General features: G+C 41.6%; 1 protein-coding gene and 1 pseudogene across 3 annotated transcripts in view; one reads left to right on the top strand and one right to left on the bottom strand.

Moving 5' to 3' along the window:
- The window catches only part of PRKCB (protein kinase C beta), a 313,522-nt gene that overhangs the window by 188,395 nt on the left and 99,276 nt on the right, over positions 1 to 25,851 (top strand). For all 3 annotated transcript variants that reach the window (XM_054580891.1, XM_054580890.1, XM_054580892.1), the window contains one exon: positions 25,072 to 25,228. In XM_054580891.1, coding sequence (XP_054436866.1) covers positions 25,072 to 25,228 — 157 coding nt within the window. The remainder of the gene's footprint in view (positions 1 to 25,071; positions 25,229 to 25,851) is intronic.
- LOC129076761 (zinc finger and SCAN domain-containing protein 4-like) lies at positions 4,196 to 10,308 on the bottom strand (annotated as a pseudogene).

Raw genomic sequence — 25,851 nt, 5'->3', positions numbered from 1 at the left:
ATTCCTGGGGAATACAAACATACTCCCCTTTAGACTCCATTCAATCCTTCCTTCATTTATTCTTGCCATTGTTCTTTGAGTGTCTCCCATGTGGCAGGCCATTTGTTAGACACTGTGAGGCGCTATGAAGGAGTATGACCTTTACACACAGACTCTTTCACAACCCACTAGGAGAGGGAGAGAAGGAGAGAACTCACTATAAAAGGGGCATGGGTGATGTGATAATCCAGTGTGTAGGGAAGTGCTGTGGAAAATGCCCAGAGATCACAAATGAATGCCAACCCATGGAGCCAGGAAAAGCTTCACAGAGTCAAAGGCAAGGAGTTAGTTCTGGACACTGGAGAAGAACTCACACCCCTGCTAAGACTCAGCTAGGTGCTTTGTCTGTTTTATACTTTGAAAGATGAATAGAAGCTTTCATGGGCTTTTGCCCTCAGAAGTCCATTCTTCACAATCAGCCAGGGCGAGGGATCATTGTAAAATGCAAATTGGACCATGTCACTCCTTTGCTTAAACTACTGGAAGGCTTGAGCTAAAAGGCTTCTCAGAGCTTTCAGTTGAAATCAGAACCCTCATTCCTGCTCTGAGATCCTGTAGGATCGGGCCTCTCCCAGACTCCCTCTCCAGACTCCTCTCTCTTTGTCCCCTTGCATGACGTCTTCGTTTCTGCCCTCTCATTTGACTTTTCTTCCTTCTTGCCTTTGCTCTTCCTTCTGCCCTTATTGTTTTCCCTTGAGTTCTACACATCCCGGTTTATACCTTCAGCTATCCACTTTAGTGTCACCTTCTCAGAAGGGCCACCCCGAACCTTACCGAAAGAAACCTCTTCCTGTCTCCCTCTATCCCACTCCCCTATCTAATACTGTCTTTGTATGTGACATGTATTTGACATGTTGTTTGTTTATTTGCCTCTTACCTGTTTTCCTACACTGGATGAAGGGAGAGAACCTGCCTTATTTTTCATTATATATTTGCATGCTAGTGTCTAAAACGTTGAATGACATGTGCATGTGAACAACAAATGTTTGCTGAATGAATGGTTAAGTAGCTGGAAAAGTGGGTTCAATAGGTGGGCTGTCAGGCTGAAGTAGCCACATGAAGGAAGGCCCAGGGGCTTGAAGGGAGAGTGGTTTTCTGCTGTGTTGAGGTTACAGAGTGAAGCTGTGAAGACTGATCAAGGCCAGGTCACAAAAGATCTTGCTTATGCAGTCTAGGGATTTTGGACATTATTTAGGGGTAGGTGAAACACTGGGAGTGGTCATAATTTGCTCTAGACAGCATTGGTGACAATGAAAAGGAAGGATGTCAGTAGGGTGGAGGAGATAATGCACATTTGAATTAAGGAAGCAACAACCAGCGTGGACAGATGAGAATACATTGATGTGGAGAATCAGGGAGAGGATGGAGGATTAAGCGAGATTTGTGGCTCAGAACGATGTGTGGGTAGTGGGTATGATGAACAATCAGGATTAGAAGTCAAAGCAGCTCGCTTGGAGCGTTTTGTGTGGGCTGAGTCTGAGATGTTGTGGGGTTACATGGGTGACTGACTTATGTCCAGTAGGTAGATGGAGATCCAGCTCTAGAAACAGAGCTAAGAATGTAGGTTCAGGCATTGGTAGCCTAAGAGTGGAAGTTGAAGCCTTTGGCATGTTGGGTACGAAAGAGTGGAGAGGTGGAAGAGCAGCATGGTTGGGACCCTGGGAAATGGAGCCACTTTGGAGTTGTGGAGAAAGAAAAGCTGGTAAAGGAGGCGAAAGAATGGTGTATGTAAAGGAGGAATGGGAACCAGAATAGTTGAGGGTCACAGGAGCCAAGGAAAGAGAGAGTTCAAGACATGGCCAGCCCATTGGATGCTATCAACCGGTAACAGTAGAGAGAACAGACTAAGAATTGAGACAGTCACTTGGTTTGATCATTTAACTTAAGGATTTGGACCATGCTTGGTCAATGGCAAGGTGAGCGGAAGAGCCAGGATGCCGGGTATAAAGGAGGTTCAGAAGTGGAAAGAGAAGTGTAGACAATGCTTAAGAGACTGTGGGTTATGAAAGAAGTGGCCAGGAGATGCAGCTTGAGAAAAAGTCATTCATGAGAGGAACTGGAGGAATGTACAGTGTGGATGGAAGAAAGTGTGGTGAGGGGAGGGCTCAAGATGAATGAGAAAAGGGACAGGCAGTAAATAGAAGGGGTCATAGGCCTTGTGGTCCCATAGTTAGGTGTTCTAATCCCAGCTCTGCCACATACAAACTGTGGGACTCGGAGCAAGTGAGTCAACCCCTGTGGGCCTCAGCTTCCTCACCTGGCTAATGGAGAGAACACACACCTCACAGAGTCGTGCAAGGCTGAAGGGGGAATGTGTGTCAGGGCCTAGCACTCGGTGCGTTTGGGTTTGAGCTAGTGAACTCTTACCAAGCTCCTTCGTACATACCATTTAGAAAAGACCACAGTGACACACACTAACCATTAGTGCAGGTTAAGTCCCTCCTGCTCTAAGCTCTGAACTTCCTCACTCCCAGCACATACCAGGTTTATCATGGTTCCTTGTGTAGTAGACACTGTATTGTGCCACCCAGACCCCGCTTTCAGGCCTGAGGCACTTCTGCTCCAAGCCGATCACTCACAGCTTAGTCCTTTTCCAGGATTGCCCCAGAGCTGCATTGTCCAAGCTGTTATGTGCCCTTCTGGGGGTACCCCATGCCCAGGGATTGATTGGTGTCTGGTGGGGGCTGGGAACAAAAGCCCAGCCCCTGTCTCATTTGGAGACATGTCTGGAGGGCCATCCCAAGCACAGGACTCTCTAATTGATTGGGTGAGGCTTTTGTTGGAACTGCATTGCTGTTTAACTCCTCTGTTTTATCCTGTTTCCTTCATTCCTCATAGGGCTCATTCCCAAGGATATTTTCTAAGCCCCCTGCACACACTTCTCAACATCAGAGTCTGTTTTCAGGGAACCCGATTTAATGTCTGTATTGTTTCCCTGTGTGATAAGCTTTTTGAAGGCACCAGCTATGTCTGGCTTGTTTATTGTCATATCACCAGGTCTAGGCACATAATAAATGCTCATTAATTATTTGTTGAATCAGTGAACAAACATGCTACCGAGATGTACACATATACAATTTCCCTGACATACATTCCCAGAGTTGTGAATTACAGGACAGATTGTCTAAAAGTACCTTTCTGTGGGCCTGCGAGCCTGCCAAGCCACCCATTATGAAGCCATCCATTCCTAGCAATGGCTCTGTGTCTTCCATGAGTGATTTCCAGGTCACAATCCGCAAACAGCAGTCACAGTTTGTGAAACATTCACATAAGAACATTTGGCTGCATTCTACATCATTTTAATACAGAGGGGTTGTTCCTTGGGGCCTTAATTTTCTGGCTCTCATTATTGGGGAGAGTAAAATGTATCACTTGCATTCTAAAATTGATTTTTATTTCCCGAAAAGAACCCATAAAAATAAATAACTTCCCAGGAGGGAAAAAAGAAAAGAACTCTCTATATTGGACAATTTGTTAAAAAAGAAAGGAATCCTGGAAGGGAAAATCAATCTAAACATTTAGATTGTGTTTCTCTCTCTCTTCCCCTCTTCTATTTCTTTTTTCTTTTTTTAACTTGAGGCTTACTGGACTTTGAAAACACCCATGCTTCTGAGAAGGCTAGCTTGGGACAGCTTCATGGGACGGGTGACTGGAGCATCCTCTGGATCATTCCCTCACAATTAATGAGAAGATGTATTGTTAGTTTCATGTTAGCAGTTTTAGCAATTTGCTGCATAACCAAATGTAGTGGGGGTAAAACAACAAACTTACTTTCTTTTTTGTGGGTCTGCTGGAAAGTTTTGTGAGGTGGGCTGGCTTCCCTGGGGCTGAATGGGCTGGGATGGCCTCAGTCTCATGCCTGGTACTAATGTAAGCTGAGTGACAGGGCCACAAATTTCCCAGTATCCAATAGGAGAACCCTAGTTTGCTCATGCCGTGTGCATGGGAGTCTCAAGAGCAGTAAGTGAGAGCAATTCAGTCCAAGCCTCAGTTCACTAGCACTTTTTAATTCAACAGATATTTATTGGTCATTTGAAGTGTGTCAGCCGCTTTCTGTGCACCTAAGATACTTTGGTGAACAAAACAGAAATTCCCTGTCTTTCTTAAACTTACATTTTAGTGGGGGAGACAATGAATGGAAAATACAATCAGGAAATTATGAAGGAGGTTCTAAATAGACAAGTACTATGGAAATATACATATTCGCAGACATATTTATATGCATTTCATCAGCGCTGCAGCGTCTGGTGTGGAGGTAACACATCTGAAGGCAGTCCTCAGGTGTGTCCTCAGGTGGCGGTACCATATCTGGCACACAGAACACACGTAGGGCTTCTCTCCTATGTGGATTCTCTAATGAGCCAGAAGGTTGGTTCTTGGCACATGTGCTGCATCCAAAAGGCTTCTCTCCTGCATGAATCTGCTGATGCACACGTAATTCAGATGCCTGGCAGAAGCCTTTGTCACATGCGGCACAAATAAACGTCCTCTCATTATTATGTCTTCTCTGATGGACTTTTAACCAAGAGAAATACCTAAAGATCTTGGAACGCTTGTCACATTGGTATGACTTTTGGGCTCCTTGGAATCTTGTTCCTCACATATGGCATTCTCCCCCTTGCTCTGGTGGGTTGGAACAGGCTCAGGGGTGGCCTGGTCTGGCCTAGAAGGAAATGCTGGTCCCCAAATGAGGACACCTTGATAAGAGAGTTCTTTCAGAGACCCTTCCTGGGACCTCAGGGTGCTTAGACTTGCTCTTCTGTGGCTGAGCAGATTCTCCAAAGGAACAACTTTCTCTTCTGGCCCGGGCAGTTCTCTCCCTGGATAGATTGGCTTAACTAGTAATCCTGTCCTCGAATAGTTTTCAAAGATGTATTGTCACCATTTTCTTCATCTCCTTGTCCTGCTTGCAGAGAAGTGTCTTGGGGAGTCCAGGCGGGTGTCCCCATGTTTGCCTCTGTTGGGGATGGTATTGTTAACTGTTTTGTTACATGAACACTTCTCCTAAGGGCATATTCTCAGAAATGTGGGCTTCTTGTTTCTGCACATGGACGTGGACCAAGCCTGGGGGCTTCATGCAATCATCACTCAGGTCTTTCATGAATGTCTCCAGGTTTCTGCCACTTGATCCCCAGTTCTCCTTCAATGTGGACCTGTCACTGCAGTGCCTATTGATCATAAGCTGTTCCAGGACCACTTGAAAAACAATTTCATCCTTGCTGTGCTTTTCTGGCTGCAGCCATGAGTGAAATGACTTATAGAGTCTTTGCAGTTCCTGCCTTGCACACAAGTTATTGCTGTCTTGAAATAAGCAGGATTGAGTGTTCTGGAACCCAGAGACCTTCCTCTGCCTTTTGAGAATAGGCCTTTGGGTTGGGTTTAATGTCCCTGTTTTCTAACCCACAGTCATCTGCGCATGATTCAGATAGAAATGAGGTTCTGAGGTCTAAATCCATTCTTAGCAATATTTCTCAGAGACTCAACTTCTGGATTCAACTCTTGAATTCCTGTATTGATAGTGGGGGATGCTTAGGAGATTGAACTTCGAACTGGGTAATCCTGGGCCATGGGTTGAGCTGCTGTGTGAGTGTCTGTCTGCACTGGGTGCATCTTCAAAAGTACTTTTTTAGGACTCTGTAGCACATTGGCTAATGTGCCAGTGGCTAAAGAAAGTCACATGACAAAGCACACATTCAGAGGATAGAGAAATAGACTTTCATTCTTAGCATTTCACTTTCTCAACCATAAAGAAGAGAAGGTAGGTAGTCTCATTTTATAGCTAATAAGCTGAGATCAGCGAGGTTGAGTAACTGGTCTAAGATTACACAGCAAGCCAAAAACTACGTGTGTAATCAACCCATTGTGGGTGAATGAGCTCACTGTGTTCTGTCATATTCTATCTGTCCTCTCTCATTCCCTTTGCCACTCTGGCATCCAAGACAGCTCCCTGTGGTGACTGTCAGCATGTGGTGACCCTCACTCAGCCCTAGAATTATGTTTGTCTTTTATCCGTAAGTATTCATCTGTGCTGAGGGAAGACTGCAGTTGTTTTGGGGGAGTCAAAAGTTATACATGGATTTTTGACTGCTCAAGATGTCAGTGCCTCTAATCCCGCATTGTCCAAGGGTAGTTCATGATCTGTCCATGTGGTGATATGATAGGCAGTTTAAAAAGGAGAGTTAGTCCCAAATGGACTGACATGGAAAAATAGAGTTAGGCAGGAAAAGCACTTTGCCAAGCCACATGTGTGGTTGATTACAATTTTGTAGAATCACTCTCTCAATCTATGTGTTTCTAGGTGATTGACTCAGCAAGCGGAAAGTTTGAAAACACCAAGGTGCAAATAATCAATGACCTAAATGCTGTCTGCCTCCTCAGCCCCTTCTCCAGGACCCCTTAGTTGTGATGCAGCAATGAAAAGGTTAATGTCTTGGCCAATGGGAGCCTTCAGATTCACCCCAGGACTTCAGCTGTGCCCATTCTGATGGGCAGCACTGAATGCAAAATATTTTGACTAACAGCCCTGCGGTGGAGGTTAGGATTGGAGTCTTTCTAGATGTAAGAGCCTTTGATAATCCAAATACTGCCTCCCATTGCTCATCCGTTTGCACCCCACCTGCTCTAAACAGTTTTACCATTTTTTAAATGTCTAAGTCTAAAGTTCAATATTCCCCGTCATGCTTTTTACACCCTGATGAATAATATGTGCCAAGTACACCTTCTGAGATGGAAGGATGCTATTTTGGGGAGAAATATGTTGATCACCCCCAAATGAACCCCGGATACCAGAAGGTGGCTTTTGCTTATTACAGGAGAATAAGTGATTGGTTTAAGACAGACCATTGTCACAGAACATGTGACTGTAGTTATAGGTTAAATAAGAGGCGTCCTCAGAGGGGAAAAGCCTGACCTATGTGGGCCTTCAGAGGCAGCGTGAGGTGATGCTCAAAGGTGCAGTCTATAGAGCCAGGGAACCTGAACTCACACCCTTGCTTTGCTGCTACCAGCTATGTGATCTTGGACAAATCACTTAACCTCCTCAGCTCTCGGTTTCCATACCAGTAACATGCAAGAAAACAGTAGTATTTACCTTTTAAAACTTTTGTGAGGATTACATGAGATAATAACATGTATAAAACTTAGAACAGTGCTTGGCTCATAGAAAGGGCTCATTTGCCCCTAGCTATTATTATTTAATCTTTATTTCCATCATATTGTGGAATAAATCATTTTTGGCTTCCTAGAAAAGAACAAAAAGAACATGGACTTAAATTCAGTAGGCAGTGGTGAGTCACTGAAGATTTTTTGAGAGTAGGACTGACATGATAAGATCTGTGCTTTAAGAAGATTAATTTGTCTGCAGCTCACAGGGGGACCTGGAAGGAGGAGAGGGCGAAGGTAGTGGGATCCATCAGAGGCTGACGCAGTTGTCCCAGCTGCTCTGTGCAATGTGGCAGCTTCTAGCCACACGTGGCTTTTCACACTCAAACTAATAAAAATTAATAAAATGAATAACAAGTCTTTAGACACAATGGCCACCTTTCAGATACTCTGTAGCCACATATGGCTAGTAGCTTCTGTATGGACAGCAAGCAATTTCATTAGCCAGGAAGTTCTACTGGGCAGCTCTGGTTGAGAGCAGTGGTTCTTATATCTGAGCATGCATCAGAATAACCTAGAAGGGGTGTTAAACACAGATCACCGGCTCCACCCCCAGAGTTTCTCATTCGGGAGGTCTGGGGTGAGGTCTGAGAATGGGCATTTCTGACAAGTTCCCAGGAGGTGCTGATGCTTCTGACCTGGACCACTTTGAGAACCACCTCTCTGGAACAGCACTACTCAGGTCACAGTGTGAAGGAGAAGGGAGTTGTTGAAAATCGTGTACAAGGTCTGTCCAGAAAGTATCTAGCCATGTACTATGAAAAATAGAGACATTTGTTGAAGAAGATACAAGAAACATTGTACATAGGACAATGATGCCTCAGATCCCTTCAAAGTTGGCACCTTGGGACCTCACACAGGTCTCCCAATTGCCATCAGTTGCCCCATTGTATTTTCCTGAATCTCATTGACGGTCTGAAGTCTCTTCCTTTTCAAAGGTGATTTTAGTTTTGGGAAAAGCCAGAAGTCTCAGGGTGCCAAATCTGAGCTGTAGAGGGGCTGAGTCACCTGAGTGATTTGATGTTTTGCCAACAAACTCTGCACGAGACGTGATACATGAGTGGGTGCATTGTTTTGATGAAGCTGTCAATCACCAGTTGCCCATAGCTGCGGCCTCTCAATCATTCAGATAATTTCTGTAGTGGGATGTTCAAGCTTAACACAAAATTTGATGCAGGTTTGTTGTTCTACCCACTCAGTCATTTTGAATGCGACAGCCACACAGTATACACACTCACTTAATGGCGTACACCGCCCCCACTGACTAGTACTGTGAAGTCATCATTGTTCATACACGCGTTTCCCGGTCCACTCTCATTGGCTGCCAGGTTACATTGAAGTCACACAAACTGTTCTCTTTATATTAATGATGGCTGGAGTTTTTCCAGATACACCTTGTATGTCTTATTTATATGCCTCAGTTAAGCCCATTTGGGAGTTGCTCTTAGTCTCTCTCTGGGACTGGCAAGCAGGGGACACCCCTGGGAGTCTCTTTCATGAGGGGATATGCACAAGAGCTGTGGCTTTTCTGGCTGAGGAAGAAGAAAGGTGGAGCCAATACAGTTTGAAGAACAGAGCGGGACAAATCAGGCAGTGAAGGAGAGTTAGCCCCTGATGCTTGTGCTCTCACTGCTGTCCTGGAGACAGAAGCTTTCAGAACTGACAAGCCAAGACTGCCTTTGTCCCTTGGTCATTCCTTGACAACTTTCCCCTGAGGCATGAATGACTCATGGCTAGCTGTACTGGTGGGGGAAGGGGGCAAGGCCTCAGGGTCTAGGTGACAGAATTCAATGATGTGCAAACAGGGACAAATCATCACTTAAAACCTTAACATATTACCAGCCACAAGAGTGCCTCCAGCTAATGGTTTGAAGTATAGGAAGGAGCATAATGGGGATTGTTCTCAGTGAGCTGGGTACAGCACCCCTGATGTCCCCAGACTGTTCACCTGTGCTGAGCTTGGACTTTCGGGCAGAGGCATAGGGTAGAAGTGTGATAGGTCCAAGTCATAAAACTCAGCACCCCAGCTGTGCATCCCATTCATAGATGGTCATCGGGTTTGCATGACTGTCTGAGTGCAGTTAAGACATTTTCCAGAACACACCAGCAATATTCTGCACTAGCTGGCAAATAGTTGTGACCCTCCTAAGATGGCTGTCTGCACTGCCTCTGCTGCTCTCTTGGGATCTTCTCTGGCCCTTCCCGCAGCCCAGCAACTGAGTTAGCAACTAATCACATCAAGGGGCCTCCAAAACTGTGTTTCACTGCTGAGGATGCCATCAGTGCTGGTTAGCTGGTACCTTGGTATTGGCATTTGGAAATATTTTGAATATTGCGTGTGTGTGCGCACGCACGCACACGTGTAAAGTGGTAAAGAGTAGGGGAATATGGAGAATATCCAGTAGGTGCTACAATTGCCTTGACATATGAATAGTTTGATAAAATTATAATTTAAAAAGTAGGAAGGATGACATTTTCCTTCAGAATCAGTAAAACTCATGACTTTAATCATCCATCTATCCTCCCTCCTTCCCTCTCTTCCTCTGTCCCTTTCTCCCTGTCTTCTTTTCTTCCTTCAGTCTATCTGTTTAGGATAAATGGATCCAGCAGGAAACCTCTTCCCTGTTCTCATGCTTCCATGCCATTGAGGCTGTCTGACAGTACATAAGGGGGAACATCCCTCTGTTGGGACTCCTTCTAACAGATGTGTTCTTTCTTCATTGCCCTTGAATGACAGTAGAAGAAACAGAAAGCTTATCTTCAAATGACAACCCTTTCCTCTGACTGCCTGGGGGATGTGGCATGAGAATGTGGCTGTCAGGTTTTTAAAAATCCGTAGCATTCCATGATTTAGTGAGGTGGTCAAAGCAGGGAGCCCATTGAAGAAATGAGGAAATATGTACTGCTTCTCTAGAGAAGGGAGGTAAGCTGCCTTGCTCAGGGCTGGGGAGACTTTTGTCCCAAGCCTCTGGAAATTAAACCCATCACTTACAGAGCAGACTGGGGGGCCCTGGTCCTTGCTGCTTGGGCTGTGTGGAGTGCTGACAGCTTTGACTGAATGTCCAAATTAAGCTGCCGAGTAGCAATTCTGTAGCTCCAGGGCCCCATGTTAGTATTTATGTCTCATCTTTAAAAATAATCACATCATGAAGCAGTGCCCAAAGCCTCAGCAGCCACTGCAGCTGAGGGTTTGAACACCACCTGCTTGGTACCTCTGCTGCATTCACTCAGCACAAGGTGTGGGCGGGGGACACAGCCACACTGTCATGGTTCCTGTCCTCAGGATGTGAGCAAAGAAGCTGTAAGCTTTGTCTTCTTGTTTTCTCTCAACTTGTGGCATGAGAGGGTCTCCAAACAAGAATAAAGCTAACCTGTTGGATGACTTACTCACAAACCGTCTATCCTACGCTTAAGGAGAGACCCCCAGGGCCAGCCCTGGGGAACAAATGTTCATTGGCAGGTTTATGTTTGTTTTCCAAGTTGGTCAGAAGAGCACTTTCTCTTTCTGCATCAAGCCCTGGATACTGTGCCTTACAGCCCAGTGGAAACCCAGCAGGGATGTTGCCCACACTGTAGGGTAGTACCACATGTTAGGAGACTTGGCCTGTGAGATGTCAAAGGGAGATTAACTTAGATCCTCCCAGTGGAGGTGAGCAGTCTCTGGACTTCCTGGGCTGAAGCTGTACAGAGTCACAATAAGTGTTTGCAGGACCCCGAGTGACCAGTGTAGAGAATGGATGACACTAAGCTGGGTTTAGTGAATTATAGAACACCCAACTTTCCAGGTGTATGGCTCCAAGGAAAACCCAGTTACAGAGCACAAAATTTGCATGATGTTTGCTGTGACTCACAGACTCGGAACTCAGGGGAATCAGGTGACTGAATCTTGGGGGCATGCATGTTATATCCAATTCTAGTTTGTTTGGAATAATGTGCACAAGACTGGTCTCCCAATACCCAAAGGATCCTTTCTCTCAGATTTAGAGGAAAATTTTTTTTCTAATTAAAAAAGTAATTCATGCTTAACTGAGCCTATGTATTTAACTTCTCCTTCTTCCAAATTTCCATTGCATGACTGGGAGTTAGAAATGGGAAAAATTTATCAGGGCTGCAAACTGGAAAGAGAATGTCAATCATGTGCCAGAACCATTGAGGACTTTCTTTAGGATACAGGTCACACAATGCCAGCTAATTTTCCAACATCTAAACCTCTTTAATACTTTTATTTTATGTAATTGCATTCGTTGGCACTTCCTGCTGATGTTAAATTATAATGGTAATGGTGGCATTCTTTCTTTTTTCTTTTTTTAATTTTTACCTGAGGATATGTTTATTGATTCTAGAGAGAGAGGAAGGGGGAGAGAGAAACATCAATGTAAGAGAGAAGTATTGATTTGATCAGTTGCCTCCCATACATGCCCAGACTGGGGATCAAACCCACAGCCTTTTGGTATACAGGGACGATGATCCAACCAATTGAACTACCCAACCAGGGTAATGGTGGCATTCTTAATTTGACTGGGGTCTTAATGGAACTAGAAATGCCTCTAGTTTTACCAGTAAGCATGGTGAAGGCCACGAAAAGCCTCCATCTATTCCTGTTTTTCAAAGAGTTAAGGGAATGATTATTAAATTCTGTCACTTGCCTTTTTGTAATTTTTTTAGATAATTACATGGCTTTTCTCCTTTGACCTAGTTTTATAGTGAATAATATTAATAAATTCTCTAAAACTGAGAAGGGTTTTGTTTAGAGAGGATGTGATCAGACCTATCAGACATCAGGACAAGGAATCTGGTGGAGAGGTGTATGTAATGTTCTAAAGCTCAGTAAAGAGTATTTAGGTAGAAGTTAAAATCATGATGGTAGAGCCCCTTGGAAAATGTGAAAATTAAAAACAATCTTCTAAATAATGCATGGTGCAAAGAGGATGTCTCAAGGAAAATTAGAAAATATTTTGAACCAGTGAAAGAAAATGAAAATACAATTTCTGTCTGGAAAAAGCCAAGCCATTGCTAATATAATGAGAAAGGTTTGTGCCGCATTGATGTAACCTGGCAACCAAGGAGAGTGGACTGGAATGCACATGCGTGAACAACAACTTCACTGTACTCGTCGGTGGGGGCAGTAGACACCCCTGAGTGAGCATGTGCACTGAGTGGCCATCACGTTCAAAATGACTGAGTTAGTAGAACAATGAATCTGCATCAGATTTTGCATTAAGCTTGAACATTCCTCAGCGGAAACTATTTGAATGATTTCAGAAAGCCGCAGCTATGGGCAACTTGTGATTGGCAGCTTCGTCACAACAATGCGCCTGCTCATGCATCATGTCTTGTACAGAGTTTATTGGTGAAACAACAGTCACTCAGGTGACTCAGCCCCACGGCAGCCCAGATTTGGCATCCTGTGACTTCTGGTTTTAACCAAAACTAAAATCACCTTGAAAGGGAAGAGATTTCAGACTGTTGATGAGGTTCCGGAAAATACGATTGGGCAACGGATAATGACTGGGAGAACTGTGTGAGGTCCCAAGGTGCCTACTTCATAGGGGACTGAGGCGTCATTGTCCTATGTACAATGTTTCCTTTATTTTGTATCTCCTTCAATAAATGATTCTTATTTTTCATATTACATGGCTGGACACCTTATGGACAGACCTCATACAGCACATCAAAATTTGTGGAATCCAGATAAAGAAGTGCTTGAAATGAAGTTTATATTATGGAATTCAACTAAACGTTTAAGGAAGAAATAACACCACGCTGGCTGGGTTGCTCTGTTGGTTTGACGGTCATCCCGTAACTGAAAGCTTGTGGGTTCAATCCCTGGTCTGGGTGTGTGCGGGAGGCACCAATCAATGTTTCTCTCTTACAGTGCTGTTTCTCTCCCTTTTTCTCTCTCTGGAGGCAATTAAGAAATGTCCTCTGGTTGGGATAAAAAAATAAATAAAAAGTAAAATAAAGAAGAAATAACACTGATGCTCAAAAAACAAAGAGGAACACTTTCTAACTTATGTGATGAGGCTAGCATTACCATGATACTAAAGCCAGAAAAAAAAAAAAAACTATAGAAGAGAACTATAGATAAATGTCCCTCATGAAAGTAAATATAAAAATCTGCAACAAAATATTAGCAAATCAAATCCAGAAATATGTAGAAAGAATAATATACTGCACGCAAATGAGTTTTATCCTGGGACTGCAAAGCTGGTTCAATAGTTAAAAAGTCAATCAGTGCAATCACTCTATTAATAACTTAAAGCAAAACCACAGAAATATTATGAATTGATCCAGAAAAGGTATTTGACAAAATTTAATATCCGTTTATGATGAATGTTCTGCACACTAGAGATAGAAAGGAACTTCCTTAACCTGATGGACATCTACAAACTTAACCCCCCCTGCCCCCCAAAAAACCTTCAACATACTCAGTAATGAAAGACTGCATGTTTTCCTCCTAGGCTGTGGAGTAAGACAAGGATGTCTACTCTCAACACTGTATTCAATATCATATAGGAATATGATGTGTAATAAAACAGTAAAAAGAAATAAAAAATTGGAAATACAGATTGGATAAGAAAATAAAACTCTCCCTATACACAGGAAGCATGATTGTCTATGTAGAAAATGCACAGGAATCTACAAAAAAACCCCACTTCTACTAATAAGTAACTTTAGATAGATTGCAGGATATAAAATCAACACACAAAAACCAATTTTATTTCTATGTATTAACAATTAGAAACCAAAATTTTAAAAGAGACCATTTACATTAAGTCCAAAAATGTAAAATATTTAGATGTAAATCTAACAAAATATGTCTAGGAATTGTATGCTGAAAATTACAAAACACTGCACAATATCAAGAACACCTAAATAATGAAAAGACACATCATATTCATGGAACAGAAGACTTAGAGGCTAATCTAAGATGCTAATTCTTACAGACTGATTTATAGACTTAATGAGATTCCAGTCAAAATCTCAGCAAAACTTTTTTGTTGGTATGGACAGAGTGAATCTAAAATTTCTATGTAAAGACAAACTAGAATGGCCAAAACATTTTTTTTTTAAAAGAAGAATAAATTTGAAGCCATCACAGTACTCAATCTTAAGACTTACTGTCTAAAGCTTCAGTAATAAATTGATGTGATTTTGGCAACAGGATAGATACAAAAATGAATGAAATGGTATAGAGAATCCAGATATATAATCACACAAATATGGCTGATTAATTTTTAAAAGGTGTTAAAAGCAATGAATTAATAAAGGATAGTCTTTTAACAAATAACGTGGGAGAGGTTGGATATCCAACCAAATAAACCTCAACCTCCACCTCATTTCTATACAAAAATTAACTCAAAATGGATCATAGATCTAAATATAAAGGTATACAACTTTAGAAAGCACAGGAGAACATCTTTATGAACTGGAATCAGACAAAGAACTCTTAGATAAGACACTAAAACCATGACTCATAAAAGGAAAATAAAACAGTAAATTGGACTTCATTAAAAGAAAAAGACTTTTCCTCTGCAAAAGGCACTGTTATTAAATGAAAAGTCAAGCTAGAAACTGGAGGAAAATATTTGCAAATCGCATATTTGACAAAGGACGTGTATCCACAGTAAAGAATTCCCAGGCTCATTAGTATGAAAACAACCCCATCAAAAGCATGGGCCCAAAACCTGAACGAACATATCACCAAGGGCAATATGAGGATGGCAAATACATTCATGAAAATATCTTCAATATTATTAGAAATTAGGGAAATGCAAATTAAAGCCACAATAAGATGCCACTACACACCTATTGGAATGGCTGCGTTAATGATGATGATAAATAATGTTAATGCCGTGTGCTTCCAAGGGTGCAGAACAAGAGGGCCTCTCAGTCATTGCGGTGGGAATTCAAAAGGGTACAGCTGCTGTGGAAACAAGTTTGGTGGTTTCTCATGAAATTGAACATGCACTTAGCATGTAAGTTAATGATCCAACTCTTAGGAATCTACTCTAGAAAAATAAATTTTATAGCAGCTCTATTCATAATCACCAAAAATTGGAGGCTACTCAAATGCCCTTCAACAGTGAATGGATAAATAAACTGGTGCATCCATACAGTGGAATACTACTCATCAATAAAAAGGAATGAACTATTCCTACATGTAACAAAGGCATTATCCTGAGTGAGAGAAACCAATCTCAAAAGATTTCATAGTGTATGATCCCATTTATAGAACATTCTTGAAAAGATAAAACTATAGTGGTTGCCAGGGGCTCAGACTGGGTGGAGTCTGTGACTACAGAGAGGCAGCACAAGTGATTCTTCTGGAGTGATGAAACTGTTCTGTATCCTGGTAGTGTGGTGGTTACCAGAATCTGTACATGGGTTAAAATTCAAAGGACTATACACTAAAATAAGAAGTCAATTTTACTCTATGTTAATTTGAAAATTAAATAAATTATATAAGCAGAAAATAAACAGAAGACAGAGAGAAGAAAAGAGGGAGGGAGGGACAGAGAGAATGAGAGAGATGTGGGCAGGAGGATAAGGTGTAGACTGAGATGAAAGAAAAAGCTGGACAATAGGAAGGCATAAGCAAGAAGGATATGTAATGATACTAGGAAGTAATTTAAAACAATAAAATAAATTAAAATGCATAGAAACAGTCAATAGAAGAATGGTTACTGCAGAAAATATAACCAGTAATATGGAAACAAGCTTAAGGAGTAATGGCAGTGGAAAGGGAATAAAGAAATGAATACAACATGAAAAAACTGATAGATGTAGAAGACAAAAAGCATTTACTCACAGATGTTCATGGAGAAAGGATCAGGTCAGACCTGGCTGGGTAGCTCAGTTGATTGGAGCATAGTCCCATGCACCAAAAGATCATGGGTTCAGTCCCCGGTTGGGGAGTACATGGAAGGCAACAGATCAATATTTCTCTCTGACATTGATGTTTCTCTCTTTCTCTCTCCCACACACTCTCTCTCTCTCCCCCATACTATCTCTCTAAAATCAGTAAACATATCTTCAGGTGAGGATTTAAAATAAAAAGACCAGGGCAAATGGAAAAGCACCTATATACAAAGGAGAATTCAAGGTAAACAGTAAACTGTATAAAAAGAACCTTTTAATTATGAAAGGTAAAAATCTAAGACTAAAACGTAGTCATGAACCTCAAATAACATGGAGTCAAAATACACAAAGTAAAAGCCACTATAAATAAAAGAAATGTTTGGAAATAACATAGCTAAGGGTTTTAAAAATCTTTTGTTTGTCTCTGACTGATAAGATTGCTAAAAATATGGATATAGGTAAGTTAAATAATATAATTAAAGTGGATACCAGCTATCTCTATCTTAAGCTTGAACCCTTCAGCAAGATAATCACCTTCTTCTTCAGTATCTACAAAACTGGTGATATACCTGTTAGCTTGCAAGAAAAACCTCATTAAATTCTTCTCCATTGCCCCAGAGGTTGCTCAGTCCATATTTTCTGATGAAAACAGCATAGAAGTAAAAATTCATGACACTAGCATGTAATATGAATGAGATGGAGGAGGAATCAGGTGGGAGCCTAAAAATGATGAGCTCTTGAAATTGCTTCTTAGGGAATAGGAGGGGGTGGTTAACTAGGGACACCACAAAGGTTGTCAGGAAGGGAGGAGGGCCACGCTATGGTTGGAGGCCATCAGTGGGTAATGGTATCAAGCTGCCATGTGTGACTTTCTTCTCCAAGTCATGTATCGTGGAGGACCAGAGGTATGCGGAGAGGGTGTTGAAAAGACAAGAGGGTAAAGACATTTAAGCCTCTGGCCAGAGGAGATTGGAGGGCTTTTCCATATGAGCAGGGTTAGGAAAGAAGTGATACAACAGCAGTGCACTGATGAACCAGAGGAAGGGAAGAGAGTTTAGGGATCAGGGGGTTTGATGAGGTTAAAAAAATTGGCATAAAGGGAGCAGGGAAATAAAAGGATAAAAGATCATTGAATTGTTTAACAAGTGTCGGTGAAGATGTGGAGGAAATGGAAGCTTCGTGCACTGTTGGTGAGATTGTAAATTGGTGCAGCCACGATGAAAAGCAGTATGTTGGTTCCTCAATAAATTAAAAATAAAACTACCATATGACCCAGAAATTTCACTTCTGGGTATTTATCCAAAGAAATCCAAAACACTAATTTGAAAAGAGATGTGCATTTCTATGTTAATTGCAGAATTATTTGCAATAGCCAAGATATGAAAACAACCTAAATGTCCATTGAGAGATGAATGGATGAAGAAAATGTACATTTACACAATTGGAATATTACTCAGCTGTAAAAAAAAAAATGAAATTTTGCCTTTTGCGATAGCATAGATGGACTTAGAGGATGTTATGCTAAGTGAAATAAGCCTGACACAGAATGATAAATACCATATGATTTCACTTGTATGTTGAACTTAAAAAACAAAATAAAGGAACAAACAAAATAGAAACAAACTCATAGATACAGAGAACAACTGATGGTTGCCAGATGGGAGGGGTTTGGGAGGCTGGATGAAAAAGGTGAAGGGATAAAGAAGTACAACTTGGCAATTACAAAATAGTCACAGGATGTAAAGTACAGCATAGGGAATATAGCGAATAATATTGTATTAACTATGTATGGTGACAGATGGGTACTTGAAATATCGGAGGAATCACTTTATATGATCGTCTAACCACTATGCTGTACACATGAAACAAATATAAAATAATATTGAATGTCAATTGTCATTGAAAAACAAAGGATTATTGGCTTGTTAGAGGAAGTGCTCTTGCAGGTGATACTCCAGGTGGCTGGACGGGAACGGAGGTAGGCCAGAATAAAAAGGGATGGATTTATCGCATTTGCCTTCAGGTTGTCTGTCATTCTCATATTACTCCTTCCAAATTCATTTTGTATGAATATCACATTGGCAGGGCCCTCTTTTAGCCCTGAAATTTATCTTGATAGTTACATAATTTGATGTAAAGTCTCTCAAAGGAGAAAGGAAATCTACATATGTTAAGCCTCTGCCATGTGCTTTACATTCTACTTTATCACTATTAACCTCTATAATTAGGGTAACTATGTAACTAATTGTCTAGACTGGGACTCTTTAAAAGGACAACACATACAGACTGCAGCTGTTGTCCTGGGCAAACTGGCTGCATGGTCATCAAGCAGTCCTCTGCGTTGTGTGTGATTTTATCAGCATTTCAGAGACAGGGGGACTGAGGCTCAGAGATGTCTTTTGACTAAGGTCACCCAGTTAGTGAGAGTCATGGCAGAGGCAGGATTCAAACCCAGGTCTCTCTGACTCCAGAGTCCAATTCTTGCTAATTCAGTTCTGCATTCATTTGTACCAGCTCTTCACAATCATTCCGCTTGCCTGGCTTGACAGGCTGTCTTCTAGACAGACGCTGTAACTTCCCCAGCTGGAAACCTGTCTCAGCACAGATAATTAAATGTGTGATAACTGTGCTACTGCCAGCAGTGACAGGGAGCCAGCTGTTCTAGGAACCTTTGGTCTCGACATGCTTGGGATGACTTCGATGCTGCAGGTGGGCTGCCCAGAGACCCCAGGTTTGCTCACTGCATCGTCAGAGACTATCAGATGAGGTCCTAGGGGACAGATAGTCAGAGGGGCTGGGAAGGAGATTCTGTTGGATCCAGTGCTCACAAAAGCCACAGCATCAGAGAACCTTGGGGTTAAGAGAAGTAATGAGTAATCAGGAATCAAGGGGACACAGATGGAGGAATAGGTTGTAGAGCAGAGAGCTAAAGAACCTTCCAACTTCAGAAGGTGTGGCAGGGCAGGAAGGATTTGGGGTTAACCAAAAGCTGGGTTAAATGGTCAGCCACAAGGTCACTGGAATAGAAGGTGAGGCGCAGGGTAGAATAGAAGGTGAGGATAGCAAAAACAGGTGGATGGCTATGAAAGTTTTCACCTGTTAGTCTCTCTCCCTCCAACCCTGCTTGATCCTGGAGTATGTGCTGAGGGTGTCCTACTGATCTCAGTGAGGTCATTTTGAGTCTGTGTTGTTCACCAAGGTTATTCTTTTCCTTCATCTTATACTTTATCTTTTCAATTGTCTCATTTCTTTATTTTTTAAAATATTTTATTGATTATGCTATTACAGTTGTCCCCCTTTCCCCTCTTTGTCCCCCTCCACCCAGACCGGCCCCACTTCCATAATCAGTCCCCTTATGAACCAAATAAACTGAGCAAAAGCGAATTTTCTCTATATCTACATCCATATATGACCTTGTAGAAAATTTTTTTTATTGTAACTTTCTTTTGAAGATTTGGAGGACCTTGTTTTTAAAAACTTTTTATTTTGACATAATCTTAAAATTAGAAAAAAGTTGCAAGACTAGTACAAGGAATATCTATTTACTCTTTACCTAATTTACTAATTGTTTATATTTTACCTAATTTGGTTTATCATTCTCTTCATTAAATATTTTTATATATGTGTATATATTTTTTCTGAGCCATTTGAATTAGAATAATGCTTCCTATTTACCCCTAAATACTTTAGTGTGTCTTTCCCAAGAACAAGGACGTTCTGTTACGTATGCTACATAGGATAAGTATGCAAATCAGGAGATGTAGCATCAACCCATGCTAGCATCGATTCCAGATCCAGATTCATCAGTTGAACCACTGATGTCCTCAGACCTTTTTCTTAAACAAAGATGCATTATATTGTAATCACCTGTCTTCATCTTGCTACTTTCTTCAACATGTTAGTGCATGTAGATAGCCCAAACTTATTAACATGTGCATAGTATTTGGCAGTATGTATATGCTGTAGATTATGCATCCATCCTCTGTTGATGGGCACTCAGGGTATGTCTCACTTCTTATCACTGCAGACATCCTCACACATACCTGAATGTTAATGGGTGTTGCTTCGAATAACTGTCCTGAGGACACATAGTGAGGACAAATAAAGACTCCTAATATACCTTCAAAAGGAATTAATAAAGAGAAGATCCTGGTACACAAAATGTGAGATAAAGACATTGAAGCAACATAATTAACAAGACTTTTCCCTGTAGTTGACATTTTGTGGGGTCGGGGAGACTAGAAAATTTCTTGGTGAACAGCAATTCTTAGGAAGATAGTTAACATTGGAGCTATCTGTTCATGGATTCAGCACCGTCTTAGGTAACTTTGACTGGAATGCAGAGGCCTCGCTTGCTGTAAAGACTCTTTGATAGAAACAGCCTGCCCTCACCTCCCTCCCACCCATCTTCACATCTGAAGCAAGCAGTGGTCTCTGGATCAGGTCACTTTTCTCTTGTACCTTTAGCAAACTACCACCAGTGGCGGGAGGAGGACAGGGAGAAGGTTGCTATTTCTGCTTTGTATGAAGCATTTTGTACCATCTGGGCTGGCTGGATTTCAGCCAAGATAGTAAAGAAACATTTATCAGGAAAAATCAGTCAGTCTTGCCAAGTGTGGTCTAGAGAGATGCTTCCTCGATACATTTGTGGCTCTCTTGCTGCAGGGAAACTGGACACTGAAAAGCTTTAGGAGGTACAGGCCTTTGGATCTTAGCCTTTAGTTACTGTCAGCCACTCAGGATACAGCCGTCATAGTAGCCACAGCTCTTGGAGATGTGAATGCCACCAGTCCCAGAACCAATTCTACTCCATTCCATTCCAAGAAATTTTTGGTCCTGGTAGAGGACAGACCCAAAAAAGACAGAAGTAGAGGAAAGGATCCATAAGGGTTGGGAGAGACATGGAGTCATGCCTCAGTTAGGGATCAGGGGAAGATTTGGTTCAGGAGAAGAAGCTGCCCAAGGAGAGGTCATTATAAACTTGGGTCATTAGTTGTGAGATTGGCTCAAGCATACAACACACTCTTATTGTGCAAAGAACAATGTGGAAGAGCTGTCTTAACTTGCAAGAGAATCGTGTTCTCCCCTGACTCTCCTTGTGGTATCAGTTCCTAAGACAGGGAAGAGATGTGACCTTAGCAGAGAAAAGGAAGATGAGCTGTTTCCATTTGCATATGTGTTGCCAATCAAACAGGCAAGTTCCCCATACTTCAGAGTGTCTCAGTTGTATGTGTATTTAGCCTACTGTGTGATAGGTGTGTCATTCTAAGATCTGAACCTAGAAACTGACGCATGGTAGTTTTCTTGGAAGGCTCAGAAAATGAGGTGGTATTCTGTGGCAGCAATCTTCAACCTTTTTTTTTCATGGCATACATAAAATAATTACTAAAATTCTGCGGCACACACACATAAATTATATTTTTTTTGCCTATTTAACAAAAAATATAGGTTTAAGTTTGATTCATTCACACCAGACAGCTACTGTGCTGGCTGTTGTCATTTTTTATTTGACAATTTAAGGGAAAAGAGGTAAGTGTCCCTTGCGTGTTTTAAAAATTCTTTTTTAAAAAGATTTTATTTATTTATTTTTAGAGAGAGGGGAAGGGAGGAAGAGAGGGAGAGTAACATTGATGTGTGAGAGAAACAGGTATCAGTTGCCTCTCCCATGCCCTCAACTGGGGACCTGGCCTGCAAGCCAGTAATGTGCCCTGACCAGGAATTGAACTGGTGACCTTTCAGTTTGAGGGAGATGTCCAACCCACTAAGCCATGCTAGCCAGGCCCATGTTGTGGTACTCCAGTGTGCCTGACCCAGCGCACTGGTTGAAAATTGCTGTTCTTTGGGGAAAATGCATGGATATCCTAAGAAATTTTATCATCTGGAAAAGCATTACTTAACATACTCTATGAGCATCACCTGGGAACTTGTTAGAAAAACAGATAAACAGGTCTCACTCTAGACTTACTGAACCAGAATCTGTGGGTGGGGGTGTGTCCCAGGAGTCTCTCTCACAGCCCTGTGGGTGACTTTCATGCGTGCTAGGGTTTAAAGGCACTCCTGGAAGGGTTCAAATGCAAAGGTCAGATGCATTATTCTCAAGAAGGGAAATCACCAGAGGTTCTGTTTGATATCAGTCCATCCGGAAATGGTTAAATCTTCATAATATACATGGACAAATGTAGTAAAAGAGGGCAGTGAGTAATAATAATAATAATAATAATAATAATAATGAAATAGCAATAATGTAGCTAGCATTTATTGACTATTCCTAGGTCTCAGGTTCTGTACCAAACATGTATATTCTTTTTTTTTTTATTTAAGATTTTATTTATTTTTAGAGAGAGGGGAAGGGAGGGAGAAAGAGAGAGAGAGAAACATTGTGTGGTTGCCTCTCACACACCCAGGCATGTGCTCTGACTGGGAATTGAACTGACACCCCTTCAGTTCTCTGGCCAGCACTCAGTCCACTGAGCCACACCAGCCAGGGCCAAGCATATTTATTCTTTATCTGATTGTACTTTTATAACAATCCAGTGAGTTATATATTATCTCCATTTTATCAGTCAAGAAATTGAGGTGCAAAAATATGAAGTAAGGATAGACAAGCTACAGACTCCTACGTCTTGTATCCCTGCATCCACACACTGTAAAATCTGGCTACTGTGTCATTAGAAATCAACTGTACTTAGACTAAATTGGTTTTATATCTTCCTTGGGACAGGATCAACATCTTATGTTGTCCTCTGTGTCTCCAGTGCCTATCAAAATGTGTTAACACTCAGTAGGGACCTCTGCTTATTGAACTTAACTGAATCGAAGGAAGCAGGCTTGCTTCCAGTGCAAGAATGAGACACAACCTGCAAGCTGAAATGGAGCATGAATTCAACCTGTGGATAAATGGAAGGAAGTGACATTATGCTACAGTGAAGAAAAATGTCAGTGCAGAGTAACTGACAGCTTGCATCTTCTGGTCCTTTGTCACTCATTTGACAGCTGCCCAGCTCTTTCTCACCTCATTTATTTAGTCCCACCCCTTACTAGCAGTATGATTGTAGGCAAGTCGGGTGGGCTTTTTTCCCCCTCCAGCATGGTAAGCTGTTTGAAAGTAGGAAAATAAAGGGAAGATATTTGAATTTAACTCGGGTTGGGGTTTTGTCAGAAAAATAAAATGGAAAGAAAGATGAGCAAGGGAATTTGAGGGTGTTTTCAAGGGAGTGATTGTAATGCACCATAACATCTAATCTGGGCTGAATGAAGTAGAGGCAAGAGGGAATGAGAGATGGAGGAAATTTATGGGGATCAATAGACTGATTGGTGGTAAAAGACTTATTGCTGTGGGGTACTAGAGTTAATGAACTGGAAAAATAGGAAGTGGTATAAGATCTTGGGATACATGAAATTGAACTGAGAAAGTGGTGTTGTTTTGGGGATAAGCTCAAGTAAGAGGTGATTGATGAATGTGGCACCAAAGGATGCAGGAAGTAAAGGGGTGCTCTACTCCCAACTATGCAATATTCTGTTTCTGTTGTTTTATTGCACTTATGGAACAATTAGAAACAATTTCCATAATTGCAGTGGTCATGTATATCTGTCTTATTCCTGAGTTTAATGGGATTTCATTTGTCATTAACCGTGGTGCTATTTCAGATAGCCTTTATCCTGTGAATGAAATTAGCTATTTTTAACTAATTGCAATGATCTTGACATTTTCTCCTTTGACCTATAAATATGATGACTATTTTAATAGTAGAAATACTAAGGTTGAACCATCTTTGCATTCCTGCTAGATGTCTTATATATTAGTCTTCTGGCAGATAGTTAGATTCAATCTGCTAATGCTATATTACTTTGAATTTTTCTATCGTAAGTGAGATGGTTAGCACAGCATCCTTAAGATCTGTACAACTTCCAGTTTCTCATCTCCTTCCCCTGGCTACTTATGTTGCTGGTTTTTGAATTGACTCCTAATTAACTTCTTCCTGTTTCTGCAGCCTAATGTCTTATTCCACCTTAATAAGGCCAGCATCTATGCTGCCGACCCTCTGCTTTCTTTCCTTCTCTAGGCTGGTCTTACAGCCTCTGTTAAGCAGAGTGTTCTTGATTGAGAGTGAAGCCAGTATTTGTCCAGCCTTCTCTCTATGGGCTGTTTGGATACTGGGTATGGGTGCTACGTAGATGATGGGTGGACCTGGTTGAGTGGACAGCTCTTTCTCTTTTGGCTTTTTCTTTTTGAATTGAGGTAAAATTCACATAATATAAAATTAACCATTTATGAGAGTCTAATTCAGTGGCATTTAGTACATTCGCAATGTGGTGCACAAAATCATCATCTCTCTCTAGATCTAATAAATTTTTATCACCTGTAAAGGAAACCACATACCTACTAAGTAGCCACTCTCCATCTCCTCCCCATCCTCAGCCTCTGGAAACTGCTAGTCTGCTTTCTGTTTATGAGCTTTACCTGTTCTGGATGTTTCCTGTCAGTGGAATAATATAATACATGACCTTTTGTGTCAGGCTACACAAATGTTCAGAGCAGCACTATTCACAATAGTGAAAAAGTGGAAACAACCCAAATGTTAATCAGCTGATGAATGAGTAAACAAAATTTATTTCCATATAATAGAATGTTAGTCAGTGAAGCACTGGCACATGCTACAATGTGAATGAAACTTTAAAACAATATGCTAAATGAAAGAAGCTGATCTTCTTTATAGCCTTTGTGGAAAACAAGTGTAGAGGGCTTACAGTTCATCTTGGCAGTGGAATAGGGAGAGCATTAAGAAAGTCAGAAATAAAATTTAAACCAACTTAAATCAGTTTTAAACCACATCTTGTCAATTTCTCTCACTTTGGATGCTTTTTAGCTATTGATGTTAATAAATTAAAATTCTCATTAACTAAGTGCGATGCCTTCAAGAACCCTTCCACAGGCTCTACAGCCATTATTGGTTGGTGCTGAAACGTTTGAGGCACTGTTAATGCCGAAACTGCTTTTTCTTTTTTCAGTAAGAGATGCTAAAAACCTTGTACCAATGGACCCCAATGGCTTGTCAGATCCCTACGTGAAACTGAAACTCATTCCTGACCCCAAGAGTGAGAGCAAACAGAAGACCAAAACGATCAAGTGCTCTCTCAACCCCGAGTGGAATGAGACATTCAGATTGTAAGTTGAAATTATTGCAGCCTAGCATGAGGGGTGGACCACCTGAGTTTTGGGAGTTCCTCTCCAGCCTCTGTTTCCTTCCCTCCGTCCCTCTTTTCCTCCCCTATTCTTCCTTCCTTCTTTCCCCGCTTCCATCTGCATTTTTGCATTGCAAACCAAGTAAACATTGGAGCCTATTTGTTTAATAGAGTTGAAAATGTCTGTGGTGTGAGGGAGTGGGTGGCATAGAAAATAGTATGATGCGTTGCTAGGTGAAGGCAAGTTGTGGGAAGAAGCTCAGGGTCTCCGCAAACCCATAGGGTGCAGTGATCACCTCTCTAAAGCTGAGTTTGTAGAAAATTCTAGGCCTGCTGGGAACTCCTGCCAGCCTCCCTGGAAGGTCTTGCCTGGCTGGTGCTCCAAAAACCTGGGAGTTGCTTTTTGATACACCTGGGCAACAAGTGTTAGTGATATCGGCTGATGTTCATTGAGCATATACTATGTGTAACAAGCACTGTATTAACTCATCTGGCTCCATTGGTCATGTCATCCCATTTTGCTAATGGGGCTTAGAGAATGTGCCCAAAGTCCCACAGCAAATACAGGGTAGAGTGAGAGTCAGCCTTTGACAGCCTGACTTGAGA

The sequence above is a fragment of the Pteronotus mesoamericanus genome, unplaced genomic scaffold (genome assembly GCF_021234165.1).
Source record: "Pteronotus mesoamericanus isolate MK-2021 breed Mesoamerican mustached bat unplaced genomic scaffold, CSHL_Meso_final contig_64, whole genome shotgun sequence".
Lineage (NCBI taxonomy): Eukaryota > Metazoa > Chordata > Mammalia > Chiroptera > Mormoopidae > Pteronotus > Pteronotus mesoamericanus.
Note: the sequence above shows the minus strand (reverse complement) of the source record. Positions and strands in the feature narration are given on the sequence as shown.